The sequence below is a fragment of the Aythya marila genome (genome assembly GCF_965140915.1).
Source record: "Aythya marila genome assembly, chromosome: 5".
Lineage (NCBI taxonomy): Eukaryota > Metazoa > Chordata > Aves > Anseriformes > Anatidae > Aythya > Aythya marila.
The window spans coordinates 46,559,639-46,582,736 of NC_139046.1; the positions used below are offsets into that span (position 1 = coordinate 46,559,639).

A 23,098-nucleotide genomic window follows, 5' to 3' on the forward strand; every position below is an offset into this window, starting at 1 on the left:
GTATGGTTTTATCAAAATTAAATTTACATAGTGAGATCAATTACCAAATACTAGAAATACCTAATGCAAATGTTTCATATCTGGCTTAAGTTGGGACGGGATTCCACTTGGTCTTAAAAGCTAAATGAGTTGAGGAGCATAAAGCAGGTGAGAAGAATTCCACTTCTAAACGCATTCAGTGAAAACCCTGCTCTGGAATTTAACATCAGAGCAGTATCTGGTAAGAGGTACCTTCCATCTCCTGCTGTTTGGAGGCAAGGATGGTTTTGCACTGTTCTAGCCTCGTTCCTCGCAAAATTCTCACCAGCACAAATGGCTAGATTTGACCTGCTGAAGGCAGAAGTGTTGTCATTCAGCCAGTCCACACCATCTACACAGCTCAGCACAAGGTGGGGAGAGCCTCGTTTCCTATTTCTTAGTTTCACATAGACTCAAGTAGTACTTTGCAACTAATCTCTAGGCAAGAGTTCACTGGCTCCCTATGAGAGCTAATGGCTTGTTGCACTTCAGGGTGTCAGAATGCCACAAGCTAGAATATTGGTATTGAGGACAAGGGTTGGTATGCTGACACTTATTAGTTTAGGGGTGCCCAGAGCATTATTCTGAGAGGAGGGAGCATTTTGCTTAATTAAAAGCAATTCCAGGGGCTACTTTTCCTTGCATTATAAACAGAGAAATGATTCTGAATCTATAAATACATGAACATGTATTTTGATAGTTATAATAGTTCAAAAGCAGTTTTTTCTTGTATAGGTTTTGAATTGTTATTAGAGAAACATTATTTCTCACAAATCTTGTGGACAGTAATTATTTTTAAGACTGCAGGTGCTATATTATACTCTTAGTTTTCTAGTCAGGAAAAAATTGAAAGGTTTTGTAAGCAAAGATTTAAAATATAGCTCTACATATAATACAACAAAGCTCTACTACATATTTTGACTATACTTTTTGCAAACTAAGAAGGGTGCAAGCCTATTTAATCAAGTTTAGATACTGTCTTTTTGGGACATGTTTATGAGCTAATATGTTTTACCTCTGGTACTAGATGTTATGCTAGAACACTGCTACCTTTTTCTGTAAGCCAGAACTTTCTACTCTGCATATATTCAATGAACTTTAATCAATAAATGAATTCTAATTGGAAAAACCTGTATACTTAGTCAAAATGGGAATCCTGGAAACTCAAGTCTTTCGTAGCCAGCATGTGAATACTAGGTGACTGCCTTCTGAGTAAAGATGCTTCTCTAAACCAACAGAGGGCTCTCAGAGCTAGCAGTTCCTTGGATTGCTTTTGATTACGGGAAATCTTAAGGAACTCCTTTCCTACAATCTGGCTGGATGCAGTGAAGCTCAGTACTTTCTCTAAAGGTGGCTGTCACAGCAGATCCTCATATAAGTGCAGAACAAGCGTCTAGATAAATTTAATTGTGCTTTTGGGGCTCCATGCATGTATGACTAGTGGGAGGAGTCACCTAGGTAGGTCTTTGGCTGGTGGCCAGCAACATCAATGTCTGCTAGGAGCCCTGTTATGTCATGGATTTTTTCCAATCAGTAAATAATTTACTGCTCTTTGAACTGTCAGAACTCCTGTCCATGCAGCACTTGTTTGTTACCTTCCAGGTTTATCTAAAGTGTTTAACTTTGTCTAGTGCTGTCTCTCTCTTTATCTAATGTGTACATATTTTTTTTTAAAAAGTGTTTTTAGTGCTTAACAGCCAAAGACTTAGCTAGGGGGACTCCTGCTGGTCATGTGCATGTAGAGCACGGACCCAAGAGTGGCTTCTCTGTGATGTACACCATCAGAGAACAGGAGTTACAGGTAACTTTTCTTGTGTAGTTCCAAATGGTATTTATATTCTCTAAAGGAATCTTCAAATGTATTCAACAGACTTGCACTTAATGGAAGTTGAGAGTTTTTTGCTTTTGTTGTTTGCAACTCTTGATGTTCTTGTGCACTGATTTGATCTCTTCCTTTGTGTTAATCCAGAGTAATTGAACCCACATGTTTACACTAACTTCTTACCTAGAACTGTATATACTATTACAATTTTTACTTTTTCAGGTTTGTTCTTTATCTTCCCCATACTTTCTGAACCTCTCGTGCTAATGGACTGAAACTCAGAATATTTGTGAAACATCAGTTTATAGATTACATTAGTCACTAAACCAGTTATTAAAAAAAACTCTTGTTTTTACCTGTTATGTCTTTTCTTGTTTTCAAATGCAAGCTTAAGTACTCCTGATGTCATCTGTTGTCTCACAGAGTAAGATGTGGAGAAGTCTGAGTGCTTTTTATCAGTGATTGATTCTCTCAAAGAGAGAACAGCATCTGTAGAGATTTGGTTTTTAGGTCAATAAAGATCAATCACATTTCACTGGTGTGCTGAGTTAACTAAGTACTGTGCCTAATTAGACAATAAGGATTCCAGATGTGTTGGATTTCAGAAAATGATTGGGATGAGCACGTAACTAGCTTGTGTTCCGTTCCCTCTTTTGAACTCTCTGGAATTCCACTCCGAAGAGTTTTATTATACTTACAAGAAAACATTATTTTCTTGGCATCACTGTGAGATGAATGTTAGAACCTTGTAATCTGAACTGTAGAAATCAGTAGGTATTTTGGAAGAAATAGTGCAGCTTTCACTAGTGACCAGCTGTGTCTGAAGAGAACGATGTCTCACATTGGAAGGGACCCACACAGATTGTCTAGTCCAACTCCTAGCTCTGCACAGGACCACGTAAAAATTAAACCATACGAGTGTTGTCCAAATGTCTCTTGAACTCCAGCAGGCCATGGTGCAGTGACCGCTTCTCTGAGGAGCCTGTTGAAGTGCCTGACCACACTCTGTGAAGAACATTTTCCTCATATCCAGCGTGACCCTCCCCTGCCCCAGCTCCATGCCATTCGCTCGGTCCTGTCACAGTCCCCAGAGAGCAGAGCTCAGTGCCAGTCCCTTTGCTCTCCCTCATGAGGAAGCTGCAGGGCACCCCTCAGTGTCCTCTTCCCTAGGCTGAACAAACCCAGTGACCTCAGTTGCTCCTCATATGACTTCTCTCTAGATTTTCACCATCTTTGCCTTCCTTTGGACACACTAATAGTTTTATATCCTTACGTTATAGCACCCAAAACTGCACACATTACTAGAGGTGAGGCAGGGAGCACAGTGGGACAATCACTTCCCTCAACTGGTTAGCAATGCTGTGCTTAATGTACACCAGATAGAGCTGGCCCTTTTGTTTGACAGGGCACACTGTTGACTCATACTCAACTTGCTGTTGCCCAGAACTTCCACATGCCTTTCTGTTGCACTGCTCTTCAGCCTCTTGTCCCCCTGTGCAGTCTGTACATACATCCAAGATTGCCCTGTCTGTCCCAGATGCAGAATCCAGTGCTTGCTCTTGGTAAACTTCATGTGGTTGGTAATTTCCCAGCCCTCTAGTCTGTCAAGATCTCTCCACAAGGCCTCTACTATTGAGAGAGTCAACAGCTCCTCCTAGTTTAGTTAATTTAGCATTGTCTGCAATCTGGGTATGTGGGAGGGGAGAACATACTTGGGATGCTTCCTGTTTCTTGGATGCTGACATTCTCTTTTGACCTCTTAGGACTGATCAACGCACCCTTTTAGGAGAGACGTCTGTTAATGGCCCTGTATGATACGTGATGTCTACTGCCTTGGCTGAAGAAATGAACTGATACCCAGGTGTTTGAGCATTTCTTGAGGATTTCATCTAGAGCCTGTTGAAGCCAGTCACTGCTGCACTAATTTCGCAAGGGATCAGGACCAGCAACATTTATATTCTAGATTTTAAGACATTGTACAGAAATTCATAAGTGTAAAAATATTGCACATTGAGAAATACCAATAATTTTTGCGTATGTTTATATTGTATTGTTCTAAATAATGGGTGGCCTGTGAAATAAGATCCTGCTACCCATGTAATGATGACAGTAGTGTTACTATAGTTAAAAATGGCTGTAAGAATAGTTTTATAAAAAAAGTGAATACACAAATCTAATGTATTTGAGACATAACTATTTGACAATTAGTGTGACCAAAGTATTTAGCAGTTTTTCATACATTTTTCACCTTGTAAAAAGAAAAAGGAAAAAAAACAAAACCAAAAAAAAAATAAAACAATTCATGTTTCTTCCAGGTTGGCGAAGAATTGTAGAACTGAAATGCCCTATAAATGTTATTTTGGTTGTTTTAGCTTACGAAAGTGATTTAAATGAGAATTTTTGGTGTTCAACATTTTACAACAGGTTTTTTAATTGGTAATTGTTTTCTGTATTGTTTAAAACAGATCAAAAATGTAAGTCTATTGGTAGAGATTTTAAGTATTTATTGCTACAACTTAGTTGACAAATTGATGTTACTGTAAAGCCATATGTTCTGTTAAGTCTTGTTTGCTTGAAACAATACCTTACAGGTGAAACACTAGAATATTTGAAGTGCACATGGCTTGTTGTGTTTAAGTGGTTCACCTGCCTTTTAACCCATTCACCAAGATTTACTTTAATACCAAGCATTATACAATGGAACATTTCAGAACAATCTGCGTATTTAAAACGCTATAATCCTCTTAGACAAGTCAAGTAAATGAAATGCCCGTGCTGCTAATGTAATTACAGTACATGCATTTTAAAAGTATATAGTGTTCTTTTAATACAAATTTTGGCAGCAGAGCATGTTAATTGTTACTTTCACTGTACTGATCTGTGTGAGGCTTTCATTTGTATGTTCTAAACCAGTTTTTTTCACAGCTGGTTTGTGTATATATATATAGTGATTATGGAAACTAATTCTGTGTAATTTATAATTTTCTATGTCATTGTACAATTCCAACAGCCTTCTCAAACAAACAGAAGCAATATACTGTATATTGCCACATTGTCTGGTGAAAGGGTTAAAGTATTTCACCTGCACTTTTAGATGCAAATCCATTTTTATTTCCTTAATAGTTATATTCATTTATTTTTACATCATTTGTTTTCCTGACCAGTATTTAAAGCCAAAAGGATACTCTAAACAATGGCCAATGATTTATTTTAGAAAGCGTCCCAAGCAACGTGCCTAAACATTACATTGCATACAGAAATAATAAATAATTAAAAAAAGTATAATGGCATTGCCCTTACTGCTTTCTGTCTTGCATTTTCTCAGCCAGTTTCAGTGGCATTTGTCCTTGCATATTGTTTCAAACTGATTAGTTCTCTGTAAAAGGAGGAAAAAACACTATCCTAAGTGGAATCGGAAATATTGCCTCTTTATTTATACCTTATATATGATGGAATTGAGTCAGTTTAAGTTGTTCCTTATGTTCAGATTGCTTCTAGATCACCTATGTTCTCCCTTCTCATTCTGGATCTGAGTGGTTGTGAGTGCTTTCCTGTGATGTATTCTTTGCATCTCAAAACATGAATTCTGAAGACTTTAATTTAGATCATGATTGTTTACTTTGTATGTGACATACAGTCATCCACAATAAGAAACAAATCTTGCTTAGCCATTGAGTAGATTTTGTCTTGTTTCATGAGATTCAACTTACTCATTTATTCAGGCTTGTGTGATTGTCTCAGTATTTTACCCAGTGCCAGCAAGTTTTTTTTTTAAAAAAAAAAAAAAAAAAAGCTGCACACTTCGTTCCCTTTAGCTTTTCAAGCCATGGTTGTAAACTGCCTTAACACTCTGCATGAGAAAGGTCGGGTCTCTGATGTGGTGGAGTAAATTTCCAGCTCATCAAAGGAGTGTTCTGGTGCGGGTTTAATGCAGCCCAAAGAAAGTAAGCTCACATGAGTTGTTACCTACTGTTAATTAGGAGCTTCCTTGCTCTGTGCTGGAGGAACAAATTGCCCTTAAATTTATATTAAGTCCAGAGAACAGTGGTTGCAAACTATTCATGCATAAACATACGTGCATTTTCCGCTTCTACCCCTCCTCGTATCAGAGCTGAGCAGGTTACTCAGAAAAGTCTTCGCAGATAACTCAGCATTGAAGGAAACCTTCATATGGTAAGGCCCACCTAGTGGGAATCTCCAAGTACAATACAGAAGCTTTGACTGTAAAATTTAGGTGAAAGTTAATGGTCACATTTGCATATGAGGGTGCTTGGTGCTCTCATTTGAGCTATGCGCTACATCTTTTTTTCTGTGGCATGAGAAAGTATGGACTATAAACTGCCTTTTCTAAGTGACTAGGTTACCAGTTCTTTCATCAAAAGGAGAAGCAGCTACTTCCAAAATACACTCTTGTGCCAAGCCTGTGGAGAATAATGAGGAAAGTAGTGTTGGGGTAGTGTGACAAGGTCATATGGAATTTAGATCTCCCAGTGACACCGGAACATTTACTAGGAGCTAGAAATTATTTATATTCACAAATGTGCAGTGTAACCAAAAGGTTAGAGGAAGACAACAGGAAAAAGGAAGGTCCCTCTCCATTGCAATTCCCAAATACTGGCTTGAAGGAAGTAAGCAGAGAAGTGTACAAAGTTAACAAGTTTTGAGGGAGGGGAAGTGGGCTTGTAATTCTTAGGATCAGGCAATCTCCTCTTTTTGGTCATTGCAACATTTAATTGAACTAGAGAGAAAATATTAAATCTTTCTGCATGGCTAACTGGCTGCAAGATAATGGAGTGCTGCAAACAAGAACCTGAGGATGGCCCTGCACTCCTGAGAGAATATTTTTTTTTTAAATAGGCAATGGCCTTAATAGCTGTGTCTTGTTATTTATGGGGGAAAAAGATGAAATTAGGGCATGACTAGAGTTGCATTAGAAGAAGAAAGCATACAGTAATTGAATCCTCTAAGTTGCTAACATGAATACAGAACTGTATGCTGTGGGATGTGTACTTTGTACCGAGATTTGACCCTCTGGAATGTAAAAATTCAGAAACTCAAATATTTTTGTTGCTAGACAAAACAAAACAAAAAAATAATTCTTAGTTTTCTATTTGCATATACTATCTTAAGAAACTAATGTTTCTCTCTAGACTTTTTACAAAGACTGCACATTTAGTCTTTGTTTAAACTTGAAGGATGCAGGCTCTGATGGTGTGGCATGTTTGAGACCAAAAATAGTTAATTTTTAGGATTGTTTTGGAGACTGTCATAACATGCAACTATATATTGGCAAGGTATATCAAAGGTCTTAGCTGTAGGACTTCATATGGTCTCTGTACCATTTACTCCAGTTTTCATTGGAACTAGTATTTCTCTGCTTGAGTACTGTGACCTTTCACTCTTTTTAGACAGGAACTTTTTTGATCAAAGTAGTCTCTGAGGAATTTCACTTCAGTCTTGGTGTAGTCTAAGGTACTTTCCCATGGAAGTGCGACGTTCCTCCTACAGCATTCTGTTTTGCATGGATCAAGAACAAAAACAACAACAACAACAATAGTAATAATAATAAAACCCTCATCCTCTTCTGTTGGTGGGGTTGACTGTTAAGTGTAATGGGGCAAGAATGATTTTTGTTAACCAGTGTAGTGCACTAATGTGTTCTTCTAACCGGAGAATGTTTAGAAGCTCAAAAATAAACATAGGCTTTTCTATTGGCTACAAATTTTCTGTTCAAGAGATATAAAGGGAGTAATTAATGATTACTACTCAGCTGACAGCCTTACTAGGTCTTAAGCTTACTGAACATATGAGCAAGGGCTGCTCATTACCTTCTTGCTGAAAGCAGCGTCATTAGTGGCTGCAGATGAAACTGATAAAACACTGCAGTAAATAGTTGGTAGAGTACCTGAAACAAACTTCTTCCTGCAAGACATAAAGGAGGCAGGCAGCACTGTCTGTGTCAATACTGCCTAAATACGGCTCAGTGTAAAAGAGACTTGTGTCCCTTTTGTCTAAGGGCTTTGTCAGGATAATTGCTTGCAGAACTTAAGAAAAGAGAACAGTGCTAGAGATACGATTTTTCTATACTCAAAAGGAGAAAATTACAGCCAGAGTGACAGATATATGATTCCAGCTTTTAATTATTTTTATAGTAAAAGTAGCTCTGGCTTTCAGTGCATTAAGAATCCTGGCAATGTTGTATTTGGCATGCTCTTTTGCTGGATGTCTCATAGAAGATAGCACAAAACTAAGATTCAGGACACTGCACAAAGATACAGTGATGTGTTGTAAGAATTACAAAAATGACATGTTCAGGATGCTGCAGGCTTTTATGAAGTAAATGTTCCTTTATCATACAAGTTAGAAGCTAAATAGAGGTGAAAGCTGATAAGTAAAAGCATGCATGTCTAAAGCTTGAAGAGACCTCTTCTGTGAATCTGTACACCAAAGGATGTGGAATTTCACTTCATTCCTACTGCTTTATGAGCCCAGTAATTTGCCTCTGATTGTATATAAAGAACATTAACTATATTAATTGTTTGCTTTAAATAGTTCTAGAAAACATGCTTTACTACTAGCAACTACAAAACAAAACAAAACAAAACAAAACAAAATTGGAGTAATCTAGTTTGTAATTGATAATAGATCTAAAATTCTGATGTGGCATATCTTTTATCTATTAGGGAGTTAGATGTAACTGAAATAATAAAAGCCATTTTTATACATATCTAAAGACCCTCCCTCCCCTGACAAGCAGGGTGACCCAGAGCACATTGCACAGGATCACATCCAAGATGGTTTTGAATACGTCCAGAGAAGGAAGCTCCACAGCTTCTGTGGGCAACCTGTTCCAGTGCTCTGTCACCCTCACAGTAACAGAGTGTTTTCTCGTATCTAGCTGGAACTGTCCATGGTTCAGTTTGAACCCATTGCCTCTTGTCCTGTTGCTGGGCTCCAATGAAAAGCGTCTGGCCTCATCCTCTTGACACCCTCCCTTCAGATAGTTAAACACATTGGTAAAATCTCTCGGTCTTCTCCAAGCTGAACAGGCCCACCAGCTCTCTCAGCCTTTCTTCACAGGAGAGCTGCTCCAGTCCCTTAATCGTTTTAATAGCGCCTTCACTGGATTCACTCCAGTAGCTCCATATCCCTTTTGTGCTGGGGAACCCAGAACTGGACACAATGCTCCAGGTGTAGCCTCGGCAGGGCTGAGTAGAGGGGAGGATCATCTCCCTCAGCCTGCTGGCAGCACTATTCCTAATACACCCCGAGATATCGCTGGCCTTCTTGGCCACAAGGGCACAGTGCTGGTTCATATTGAACCTGCTGCCCACCAGTACTCCCACATCATTCTCCACAGAGCTGCCCTCCAGCAGGTCACCCTCCAGCCTGTCCTGGTGCTTGGGGTTTTTCCTCCCCAGGTGCAGGACCCTGCACTTGCCTTTGTTGAACTTCCTGAGGTTCCTCTCGGCCCAGCCCTCCAGCCTGTCAGCCTCCTTCTGAATGGCAACACAGCCCTCTGTGGCATCAGCCACTCCTCCCAGCTTTGTGTCATCAGCAAGGGTGCGCTCTGTGCCATCATCCAGGTCACTGACGAGTAAATTGAACAAGGCTGGACCCAGCACTGATCCCTGAGGGACACCGCTCGCTGCAGGCCTTCAACTAGACTGCACCGCTGAGCACAACCCTCTGAGCTCTGCCATCCAGCCAACTATCAGTCCCTCCGCCGGTGGTTTTACTCAGCTGGGCAGGTGAGCTCCACCACAACCTTCTCTCCCTCCCCCTTCTTAAAGGGAAAGGGAGAGAAAATACAATGATAAGGGCTCAAGGGTTGAGATAAGGACAGGGAGATCACTCAGCAGTTATTGTCATGGGCAATAGACTCAACATAAGGAGATAAATATTGTTTATTACCTCTCACTAATAAGCTAGAGCAGCGAGAAACTCAAAACAAATGAAAAACACGCCAGATGGAGGTGAGGCTGCCTGGCCTATAGTTTCCTGGGTCCTCCTTCTTGCCCTTTTTGAAGACCGGAGTGACACCAACTTTATTCCCATCCTCATACACCTCTCCTGTTCTCTGTGACCTCACAAAGATTATGGAGAGTGGCCTAACAGTAACATCTGCCAGCTCCCTCAGCACTCATGGGTACATCCCATCAAGGCCCATGGATTTGTGGATGTTGATTTTACCTAAATGACGTCTGACCTGATCCTCCTCGACCAAGGGAAAGTCCTCCTTTCCCAGACTTCCTCTAGTGTCCGAGACTCCTGGGGCCTGATCTTAGCAGTGAAGACAGATCAAATACAGCTTTCAGTAAGTCTGCCTTCTCTGTACCCTTCATTACTGGGGTACCCACCCCATTCAGCATCGAGCCCGCGTTTTCCCTGGTCTCCCTTTTGCTGCTGAGGTATTTGAAGAAGCCCTAATGCTGTCCTTGACATCACATGCCAGATTTAATACCAAGTTGGCCTTCTTTATCTCATCCCTGCATATTCTGACAACATCCATAAGTCTAAGTTTCTTGTTTACTAGTCAGAAAATAAATAAATAAATAAATAAATAAATAAATTTTAAGTGATCTCTGAGTTTGGACAGCAGTTACATAGATAGCAGTATGTTCCATTTCTTTCTTAGGCAGCTCAACAGGCAGCTCTGTTAAGCGACAGACGAAAAATACAAACCGAGAAAGGTAACATAAAGAAGCAGAGACAAGAAAAATGCTAAGGAACTTAGTAATTATCCTGTGACTTAGTAAATATCCTAAGTTGAACCGTATAAACAAAGTGCTTCAGACGAATGTCAGTTCCAGTTTCAGAAACACGCCTCTAACAGTATGCTCCATTTCAGTTATTAGGACTAACTTTCCAGGGTGAAACCACATTTTTAATGCTGTCTCATGGACTTGTGAGGTATATTTAACTTAAATTTCCCGTGTTTGCCAAAAAATAAAATTTATCTACATTTTCTGATGTTATTCCTTACTACAATCTATGCTTGCTTGTTGTTGTCTTTGTCTCTAAAAAAATCTCCAGAGCAGGCCTTAGCTTTGTAGTTTTCCACTCCCCTAGTACAAACTGGTGTTTATCATCTTGTACTTCAGCTGTAAACGTTCCTCTAAATCCGAGCCCATACATCCATAAGAGTAGGAGTCCTAAATGAAGACTTAAGTGTGTGCTATCCGGGAGGGGTTTGCAAGTATCTGAATTCAACATAAACACTAGAGAAGATGAACTACTTTTTAGTGGTGCTGCTGGGATATAAAAAACAAAACCAACACCAACTTACCAACCAAGCAAAAACTCCACATATTTATCTCACAAATACACAGGCAAAAGCTTGGGGCTTATTTGGAGTTCCTAGAGGTGGAGTGCTGATTTTATGCGATCAAGAAAACAGGAAGCTCATCCCTTATAAACACATTAATGCTGCCATTGCAAAGGTGTTAGGTATTTATCAAGTTATCCAAGCTGACAAAAAAAATATACCTGCAGAGGGTATTTGGACCATTCTGGCTTCTTAGAAATATCCATCTGAAAGTAAAATAATACATTTTCTGACATACTGAGTCATAGGTGAAAGTGAGCTAATGTAATGCTCCTCTGAGCTCACAATCAGGCCGCTCAGATCGTTTGAGCATGTCATGAAGTTGATGTCAAATCAGCTGATGTCAGCTGATAAAATGAAAGTTAACACCTGCAGTTCTAGATGTGATTTCGAATTTCTACCGGATCTTTGATTTTTTACTGGTTAAAAAACAAACACTATTGGTTCATACGGACAAAAATAATCTAAGACATTGAATCTGATTCAGAATTTGATGCCTTAGTATGAGTAAGAACAATACTTTTTATATCTTTTACAAGCTCTTTTGTGATTATTGTAATATAAGTTATTATTATTGAAATTTACTAATTTAATAGATTTAATAAATTGTCAAAATTTATTACTTTGATAATTATTAATGAGTAATATCATGGCAAACTCCAAAATTATGATTTTCATGAGTAGATCTGAAACTTAGCTTTAGAAAATTTAGAATGATGAACAATAGCCATGACCTAATAATAATTTGAAGTGGGATTAAAAAATAAATAAATAAATAGGTAACTTTTTGAATAATAGGAATATATCTGAAATCTGAAAGGAGAAAAAGCTTGTTGAAGTGCTGTAAAACAAGAAGGACCACCAGAGCTGTTCAAAGACCAGATATTCCCTTTAGTTTATCTATGCGTTTCTGTGTGCAAGTTGGGGTGAGTTGTCCTTTACTGATCCTGATACAATATGTAAGCTCTACATTTTTACATAGTCAGTGAAGCTGTGAGGCATAAGGTCATACATCAGCTGAACATAAATCAGTAGCTGGAGGAGTCAGATAAAAGCAAACATATTACTGGGAAATTTACCAGAGTATTTCCTGTACTTGTGAAAAGGTCAGCTGTAGAACTTGAGGGCAGCTTTGTGTTTTTTAAAAAAATGTACCCATTTGGACAGAGAACATAGAAAGCTATGTGCATTATAGAGATCTAGTAAGTATAACTTATGAAAAACACTACTACAAATTTTTGGTTAGCTGGTAGATAATTGAGGTGAGAAGTAAATGTTCTGATAGGAAAAAGACTATTGCAAGAAAATAGAAAACCTTGGTCTCCAAAGCTGCATTTTCATCCACTAGATTCTTGATAACACACTGTCCGTCCACTTATATTGACACAAAAAAATAATTATTGTTCTACTTACAGTTAAAGTTTGCCTACAATAAAATGATGCAAAAGCCTGGAAAGTTTGTCTTCCTGATAACAATTCCTTGCAAATTTCCAAAACAAATACAACATGGATCTTTGAGTCATCTGTTTTACTGTGAAATACAGCTTGTAGTCTAAATTGATTAGATGAATGTTCTGTTGCAAATAATCTACATCCTGTAGATGGGGTTATCAGACTATATGCAAATGAAGGAAAACCCATTTTTTTTTAAATTTATCTAAAATCAAATACTTATTTCAGAATGAGTGACTTGGAAATACCTGATGTCATATTCTCTACTGTGCAGTTCTTTATTTTTGAAAAAGAAAATAAACTTTTCTATCATTTATTGTGATAAAATAATCTTTGATAAAATAATATAGGAAAGAACACCAATGCAGACAACAGGCAAGTGATTTAAAACAGATGTGAAATTCCCTCTATGTAGAAAATTATAGGCACTGGTGATGACATTAGACGCATATGACTAATCACAGTTAATGCTTGCTGTTGCCAATTAGACTTATTAGCACAAGCAATTTGAGCACAGGATGACATTACTTTAATTACTGTAAGCAGCTTGTTCATTTATTGAGTAGTGTGCATTTAGAAAAGGGTTACTCTATCTACAAATTAATCATAACCTTCTTCATCATTAGAAATTCAGGAAAACTGAGGGAAGAAAGACTTTACCATGGAAAGAGAAAAAATTGGGTGATGAAAGTCTGACAGTAATTTTAGTATTTTACTACTATTTTATTTTTTGATAAAAAGACAAAAGCTATTGTATGATTTCTGTCTGAAAGCTGTACGAGTGGGATAAAATTGCTACCATTAGAGTTAAGGCAAGACATTATGACCATTAGGTGGTAGCAATGCAAAAAAAATCTTGTGAAGATGTACAGCAAAAAATAAGGCTGAACATATCTAGAGGAAAGAAAAAAAAAAAAAAAAAAAAAAAAAGCTGAAAAAGAAACCCAGAACTTATTTTCTACTCTTTTATCATATGAAGATTCACTCCATTTTTTTAGTCATCTGCACATGCTTCAGTTCCTTTGCACATGGAAGAACTTTTTTCCCCCTTTCTGGAGCAGTGATTTTTTGTGGTAGACTGCCACAGGTTGTTCTCGGGATGAGTATATTTCTGTTCAGAATGATCTCTTGTTTCTCATTTCTGTGCTGAAGACTATACTGTGAAGATTTCTAGCAATACATACCGAAGTGTTAAAAGGCAGAGGTATATACACAGCAGCAACCCAAGTGAAACTGTAAGATTTCAAAAAATGAAAGCATTTGACAAATTCTGTCTGGCTTGTCTGGGACTTGCTGATTTGTTGTTGGTTGTTTTGCTCTTGTTTTGTTTGTTTGTTTGTTGTTTTTAAAACAAGGTCACCACTTAAAAGTTTCTTTGCTCTGGGTGCACACAGTGTGCAATATTACCTGAAAATTTACAGTGCTTTTGTCAATGACTGCGATCACAGCATCTGGTACTCTATGATGACACTATCAAAATAGTCATGAGACAAGGATGAGGTTGAAGAGTGAATGTGAAGGCTGCTGTATTTTCCTGGCTGCAGAAATATATTTTTATTCCTCGTGAGTTCTTTGCATAAACTTAAACAAAACAAAACAAAAAATCAACATCGACAACACCACCACCTGCAGTGTTTGCAGCCTGAAGGGTATGAATACTACAAGGCATATTTGCAATGACAGTCCTATTAGCAAACATCAGTGGGCAGTAAATTTTCCATTGTTGTTTTGATTTCTTAGCCATGGAGATACCATTGCATTGCCAGTGAGCAATTCTGGGCCACAGAAATTATTTCAAAGAAAGAAGGACTTGGCCAGTGTTATTCCAGGAACAAAGCCCAAAGGAGGAAGAATTAGCACTTCAGGCTGCTGGGTAGGAAAGGGCATTGAGCCGTTGGCTGGAGAAAAGAGAATCCCTAGAGAAATGTGGAGCAGCATATTCATTTCAACATTGTTCTTCACTCACTGTGAGCATCCCAGACGTGAAACACAGCTTTGCACACATTTGCACACAAGATGCAATGCTGTGTGTGAGGAATCCAGCGACCTCCTGACCACTAATTTGCATCCCTCTAATAATCTAATTCACATTTTGATAAGATGTGGGGGAGGCAAGAAAGGAAGGGGCAATCATACCGCTGTAGTTTAAGTTGTTCATAAATACACAATTCAATAGGGAGGAAGAAGACCTTGCCAATGTTTTTGATATTTTGTGATGAGGTACAATTAAAAGCATATTTACTATGCAACTGGTATTCTGCTCTGATCTGGCCAAGACTAGCTATTACAGCTATCCCAAGCAAGCATTATTCTCTGTCACTGCTGGTGGTTCTTTCCATTATCCTGCCAGCTACTGTATTCAAATTGTTGGCAGGATCCTCTCGCTGCATTTATCTAGTTTGAAATTTAGATATCCCTGTCTGCTAAGTGTGGAGAACAGGCTCAAACTCTGCTAGTCCTGATCCTATCCTATTATTCTTTGGCATGCCTTGAGAAATAAATTAACTAATTTTTATCAGGTTGCATTTGCACAGACTATGGGGCTCTTCCAAAGACAGAAGTCACTGTGTGATCTCCAGGCTTAGACTGATAGAAAGAAGTAATGTAAAAAGACAGAATTGGTTTTTGTTCTTGTTTCGTGACCTGAGGTTCTATTTTGGCTGACTATAGTAGTCAGCAGCACGTTATTCTATACTTACCTTATGCAAATAATTTCTATAATGAATGCATTTCCCGGTGGTGAACTACCCACCTCACTCACATTAGAGACTCACAAATGCTTTTTACTCTATCACACCTAGTCACAATGCTCATGAAGCAAATAAGGAGCATTCAGCATAATTATATTTCCATAATACTGATGCTTCTTATGTTTCCTTTGTGATGATCTTTCCAGAGTCTTCTGCAACCCTTTATATTATTAATACAATTTTCTTTGGCTAGTTTCTTAAAGTAAAAAATGTAAATAAGCCTGTATGTTTTAGAACAGTCTGAAATATCTTAAGGCAGCTTTCATGGGGAGCTGCAAAATGAGGAATGCTTGCAAACTAGAAGCACAGAGTAAACAAGAATATGTAACTCCCAGTAAAAATATTTAAAAAGTAAGCTTAAGTGCAAAGCATATAGATATTGTTCAGAGCAACTGAGTAATTCTGCGCTAGCTGTTCAGTCATCCAGTGATCCCATTCTCATTTCATGTCAGTGTCAAGCTATTTGTAAACATGCTGGCTCAACAACAGAGTCCAAGCCCTGTTCACATACATGTTCAACTTTCTTTGGCTCCTTAATATGCACCACCCTATTGCTATTCCCATGGGCCAGCAGCTACTGTCTCAGCCTGTATCGTACAGGGCCAACCTGACCACCAGATAGTACTCAATAAAAGATTTCCTATCAAACTGTAGCGTGTAGATACGTTAATGTTCCATAAGACTGTCTAAATTCCCATCCTCTGTCTTCTCTCTCTGTTTCTTAACTGTCCTGATTTAATTACAGAAGTTGATTATAGTCCCATCTTAGGAGACAAGGAGTTTATCATTGGTAGAACATTTGGATACAAGCCTGTAACCTACACTGTGTTTCTGGGCGTCTCAAGGTACCTTCACCCTGATGAAGGGGATCCTACTTCTCCATTGACTTTTAAAACATGGTTATCAATTATTGATGTGGAAAAGGCTGCACATAGAAAGGCAACAAAATTTGTACTCTGAACTGAAATAGGAGAGCAAAAATGGAAGTAATCTGCACCATGTTGCAAAATGACAATATTGAATAAAAACAGGCAATATTCTAAAGAATAAATAACATTCTACATAATATTCTGAAGAATACTGTTCTGAAGAATATAGAATAACAATAAAAGGTACTGAGAACAACAGCAGAGATGATCAAAGGTAAGAAACATTTGCATATATAAGATAAATAGAATTTGCTTTCTGTGCTGAAAAAAAGTGACTGAGAACATGATGAAGAGATTTAAAATCATGAAGAGGAAATGATCAGTTTTCTACACCACAAGAAGTTCATTGAACTAAATTATCAAGCCACAGATTTAAAAAAAAGGAACTACATAACTAAATTTGGAACACTGCTACAAATTACTGTGGAGGGAAAAGCTCGGACAGGTTCAAAAGTGGTTGGAGAAATTAATGGCAGAGAATAAAAACATCAGGACTGTTCAGTGTATTGGAACACCCCTCAGCTCAGGAAGTCCACATGCCACAGACCGTTGTAAAAGGGGGGATATCAGGAGCAATGGCACTGCACTTGTCTTTTTCTTCTTCCTTCCCCCAGCCATCTATTACTGTCTCTCTGTCAGATCGGTAGTAGATGCCTGCTTGAAAAAGCAAGCTTTGAACAAAATCTGTATTAAAAGGAGGTATTAAAATGTAAAACATTTCTCATTCATGTAAACAGACTTATGTATTAATCACAGAAATACTGGCATAATCAGACATTTTAAAGTACAAATGGAAATTTTCTATCAGCTGGCTTCAGATTTGTTAGATGAGATATTAGTTGCACTCCAGCAGTGCCTCCAGCTAAGGAGAGCGAGTCCCAAAGCAGTGTGTGTGATTATGACTGTATTTTCATATAGTATGTCTACAGGGATTAAAAATTGTTTTGAAAGTGGAGACTGACTGACTTCAGAGTCATCTAATTCATCACTGAGATACAGTCCTTTTATGCCAGTTAGTTGCTTTTGCCAACTGCAGATGAAGAAATATTTTAGTCGGAATATTGGAGCTTGCCAATAGTTCATACACTTTCCTTACACTTGAGTTTAATAGCTACTTAGTCTAAGTAGTACCATTATGATAGTAAGTTAACTGTGCCAAAATCTGGAAATATTGACATTAAAGCTAATTGAAAAACACTGATTCTGACCCTTAAGAAAGTTCACCCTTTCTGTATGTCCTCTTTGAGACTGTAAATACTGGTTAGAGTTTGGAATAGGTTACACATCCTACATCTTTATAACAGAGTCCTGCTTGAGAGCAAATCACACATCAAGAACTGTTTTCTTTTTCTATTGATAAGTTCTGTATTACAAAAACACTTACACAAGGCTGATCTTTACACAACAATAATTTCCTTACTTTTCCCTAATGCATGTCCCTACAAGCAGGTTTTAATTCTTTATTCTTTCCTGTTAAAATTGCTTCTTAATTTTTGATCTGTGATGCAATCTCCACAGGAGTATTATATATTGATGTTTACTTTAAATATTTCTTTATTATATGATAAACTGCCAAACACTGTTACCAAGAGGACCCCAATATTTTGTTATAACTCATATTTACCTACATCAGGCCTATTTCTTTTTTACCTACATTACACCTAATTCTTTAATATCAAGAGCATATCAAAAAATTCAACATCCACAACAGCTTGAATTATTGGCCTTATTTTTTTTGTCATGTTTTTTTTTTCTAGAGCATACATACTGTGTAACTTCGTGTTAAGTGAAAGTGTAATCACAAATTTAAAAAAAAAAAACAATCTAAAAGTTTCTAGAAACCTTCATATCATTTATTATAATGACCATAATTCTTTAAGACATAGCTACAGAATAAAAGGAAAATTTCAGTTACATCTATGGCTGAAAAGAAAATATGCTAGCAAGAACAGGTACAATAGCAGATGATAGGTAAACCAAAAAGTAGAGTAGGTCAGCATTTGACCTATGGTCTGTAAAGTGCTGAAATCAGCTGAGGAAAAGGAAGGCAGAAAGGAAGGAGGGAAGGAAGGCAGAAAGGAAAGAAGAAAGAAAAGAGGGAAGAGAGGAATGGAGAAAACTGTATCATCTTGAAGTCAGGGATGGCAATCTAACAGATTCTGACAATCTCCCTTTACCTTTTTTTTTTTTTTTTTTCCCTCTTTTTAAGTACTAATACCACCCACATTTTTCTGAAGAATTATCTGAGCCCAAGGTGCTCTAATTGCATCCTTAAACCAGGTGATGGAAGAACACTGATTTTATAAACTATTTCACGAACGTGTTTAATATTTACTATCATAAATATTTTTTATTATATAACTTTATAACTATTTCAGCAAAATTTAATATGAAGACTACCTGAGGAACCAGACCGAGCAATAAAACAGAATCTAGCAAACAGAATGATAAGAATACATAGATGTGCATACAGACAAATGTAATTCACTTTGCTTACAGTGGAATTTGTCTGCAGATAAGAGGACTAATTTACTATTTAATGTTTTCCAAATAGTCTATGAATTAGTACTTTGTTTTAAAAATGCTGTCTTGAGAAAAGATTAAGATGCTTCTTAATAACCCAGAATGACTCAGAAGGCTTCATGGTTGACACCAATTGCATTTTAAAGGTCTTCATTTGCAGAATTCTAATAAAAAACATTTTAGATGCCTCTAAATATTGAAATGGTTTTGAAATCATTAAAATTTCCCTAAATATCACATACATTCTTTAAATAGGAGTTAATGCAGGAATATAAAGCAAATAAAATAAGCAAGCTAACCATAAATATACATAAAATGAGTAAATTTCATTTATATAAACTATGAATGCCATTTTCTAACAGTAGACCGCACTGTGATAACTGACAGATAAATGTGATGCTCTTTAAAGATGCGGTAACAATTTCTGAAACCAAGATCAAGATTTCTGTTATGAGAGAAAGCATGGAAAAGAAAATGATCTAGCTATTTCTAACATCTGATCTTCAGGTCAGAAAAAAAGCAGAACTGCCACTTCAAAGGATAAGATTATTTTCTTACTGTTCTAAAACTGCTGTAATTACTAGCATTATGCACACAGGATCTATAGGACCTTTGCAATTAAAGGAATTAGCTAATATGTGGCAAGTCCCTGCTGTTTATGCAGACCAACAATGAATCTTCCAGCATTTTTTTCATTAACTGACATTTTCATACTTGAGTTACAAATGAAAATGTGGCCATGGAAAACATCACATTTTTAACAGTCATGGTCTAAAATTTGAAACCACGTCTGTGATATTTGTTTCAGAGATGCAATTCAATGCAGTCTTAGGACAGCACAAACTGAGTTTTTTCACCTTCATGGTTGTATTTTTTTTTTTATTAATATTTTTAACAAGCTTGTTTTCTTCAGGTTGAAGTCTATAACAGAAGATTTAGTCAACACTGACATTCTTCAGAATTATTTTGAAAATATATTTATTGTTACAGTCTTACTTTTCTTGCAGGGTAAATGAATAAAAGAAGGAAAAAGTGGTCATTCATAGAATCAAATGAAATACGTAAATGTCCTTTAACATATGGGGCATTTATCTTTCTTCTATTCTGTTCTGTTCATTTTATTGAGGTGTCTATTTTTCTGAGTGAAACATGGGAAAATAGAATATGGAACAAACCTTGAGTGACCTCATTCAAAAATAAGGCATCTCAGTTTATCTGAAGTAATGAAAAATGGAAAGCACATATCTTATTTTACATTGCAGCATGGTCAAAGAAGTTTCTGTGATAGTCAGAAGGTGTCTGCTGCTAAATAATGCAGCAGAAGGATTTGCATTGTTTCCCCTATATTGGCTGGTGAATGTTCCCTTACAACCAAGTTTTCCAACTGCTTATGCTCTTAAAATACCGATAATTTCAGTAAGTTCTTACTGGAAGCTGTTTGCCAGTGAGGCTTTATATACTGTTTTGATTATAATGCACAAAACTTGAAAGATTATAAGCTAATTTTGAAAATATCCTTTTCAGACGTCACATTTCATAACCCATTGTCTTTTTGCACCTTTAGCTATAGTTCAACTTCACATTTTATTGAATTTCTGAGTGTAAATAACTGCCTACTTATAAAACATTAGATTGTACTTCCTACAGCAGTTGATAGCTCTACTAGTCCTATTTAAGGGGACCCCTAGGAGCAATAGGATATTACACTGGAGCAGAATATCAATTACCAGGAGAATTTTTGAAAGGAAACTACATTTATATACACTAAATGAACTTATTTGACAAAGTTCTCCATAAAATTGATGCAGACTATCTGCCATACCAGTCAGATATTAAGAATCTTGAAACTTATTGAGCCTTTGGATTTTACCTAGATTGATATAATGTTAAAGAGTTGCCTGTGATCAACAGACATTTTAAAAATGCCTCTGAAATAACCTCTGTATAAGTCCCAGAAAGAACCCATCTTTTAAAACAAGTCAGGGCAGACAACTGAAAGCTGATGAAGCTCAAAAGTCCTCTCCATATAAACAAGAATTTTATACTCATTTTCCATAAAAGTGACTGGATTTGGCATGTTACAAGATACATTTTTGACCACTTGGTAGTACAAACACAAAAAGGTCTATGAAAAAGAGTGATGTAAAAAGAAGAAAAAATGCTAATAAGACACTGTTTTACATAGTAAGGAGGAATTAAAAAAAAAAAGCAATTTATGCAATAAATAGCTAATAGTCTGTTTTTATGGATCTATGGGTATCTTTACCTAATAGTGGAGGTAGTCCTTCTGACCACCTATAATATTTATTTGTTGAATCGTGTGGGTGATGCCATATTCTGTAGTTATATCAATTCTCTTCACAAAGTTGTATTAATTATATTCTGGACATATAAAGAAAAATAAACTGGAAACAGAATAATTATTCCCATTTTTATCATGCTAGGAAAATACACCTTGAGAAGAGAAACATTACAGAAACATTTATAAAATTGCTTGTTTTCTTCTTGAAGTGCTAATGCACACCATTTACCTTTTCAAGACAGTAGATATCTAATGAAAAACAGGTGTAAGTATTTTAATAGTCTATAATTTTACTTGTTTTTTTCCAGTATATGCAAAGCTTATTTGATAAATATTATTCAATTACACAAGAAAACTAGTAGGCTAGCTGTCTGCCAGACATATTTCTGCATTTTTCTGGTTTATTTAATTTGCTTTATTTGATTATTTAGGTAAAAAGTATCCTGTAAATTTTCAGTAATAATGAACCGCTGGGGAGGAAGGAAGGAAGGAAGGAAGGAAGGAAGGAAGGAAGGAAGGAAGGAAGGAAGGAAGGAAGGAAGGAAGGAAGGAAGGAAGGAAGGAAGGAAGGAAGGAAGGAAGGAAGGAAGGAAGGAAGGAAAAAGGATAACACAGACGGAAGCACCTAACCATTGAACTAATCTGAAAAAAAGTACCCTTTTGTTTTACTTCAACATTTGTAGACTTGAAGTGTTACAATTCAGGTGAATAATAAATATATTTTTATATTTTATATAAAAGGAAAAAAAGTATAATCTTGCTATGGAAACTGGTTTATGAAACCAGGCATTTGAGACTGACATTCTGAAGAACAAACATATCCTTTTGTGAAACATTTAAATATATTTTTAAGCTTCTAGGTAATTATTAGGCAAGTGTGTTTGTTTATTTATTTACTTATGTAGAAGCACTAACATTATCTATCTTTATTTATCTGACTCCTAGGACAGGATTTAGGACAGGACTGGAGAAGAGATGGTTCCAGGGAGATCTTTAGGCCTCCCAGTACATAAAGAGGCCTACAGGAAAGCAGGAAAGGGACTCTTTGTCAGGGAGTGTAGCTACAGAACAAGGTGTAATAGCTTTAAACTAAAAGAGGGTAGATTTAGAATAGATATTAGCCCAGAGTAGCTGTGGATGCCCCATTCCTAAGTGTTTAAGACCAGGTTGGATGGGGCTTTGGTAGCCTAATCTAGTTAAAGATGTTCCTGACCATGGCAGTAGGGTTGGTCTAAATGATATTTAAAGTTTGCTTTCAACCCAAACCATTCTACGATTCTGTGATCATCACTGCATTTTGAACACTGGACTCTGTTCTCTCTGTGTTCCAGGGCACTGCACCAATTACAGATTACATTAGTGGGCAGAAGTTAATGTGCATAGCATTAGTAAGTGCAGTGCCTCCTTTCTGTGGAATACCAATGCCGTTCTCTGTTAAATTGCAGTCTTCTCTAGCTGCTCACCTTCATTGTGTACAGGTGTGTAAGCTGTGTGGCTAATTCTTCATAAAACACTTGGTGTAAATTTCCCATGATTATTACAACAGGCTATGACAAGCAGGGACTACTGATTCACATTCTATCCAGTTTCCATTGACATTAGACATAAGGTCTTCTGTGAGCGGAAGACTTCAGGCCCAGAAAGATGGGAAACAAAACATGAAAATTCAGTGATCGCTGCTTTATAAAAATAAATCTTTTAATGTTGGCTTCATGCTAAGATTCTTAAAATGCTGAAGTCTTTCTACATCCAGCATCAAATACCTAAGACATTTCCCAAATCTGATCCTATAATTTTGCTTTAGGATTGCTGATAGCCAAGCAGGTAGATTTTTTTTTTTTAAACTAGAATCAGTTTGTCTTACAGAATCTTAAACATGACAAGTGACTCCCTTGTTTTCCGAACTATGCTTAGCAGAATTTCCTTTATAGGCCATTTACTTATTTCTTAACTGTAGAATTAATTGTGAATAAT

The 23,098-nt window shown here is 37.0% G+C and overlaps 1 protein-coding gene across 10 annotated transcripts in view; it reads left to right on the plus strand.

Annotated features, from left to right (window-relative positions):
- The window catches only part of PPP6R3 (protein phosphatase 6 regulatory subunit 3), a 58,462-nt gene extending 53,337 nt beyond the window's left edge, over window positions 1-5,125 (plus strand). For all 10 annotated transcript variants that reach the window (XM_082760718.1, XM_082760716.1, XM_082760717.1 and 7 more), the window contains one exon: window positions 3,604-5,125. In XM_082760718.1, the coding sequence (XP_082616844.1) occupies window positions 3,604-3,655 (52 nt within the window). In that variant the 3' untranslated portion in view covers window positions 3,656-5,125. The remainder of the gene's footprint in view (window positions 1-3,603) is intronic.
- Window positions 5,126-23,098: the final 17,973 nt, after the last annotated feature.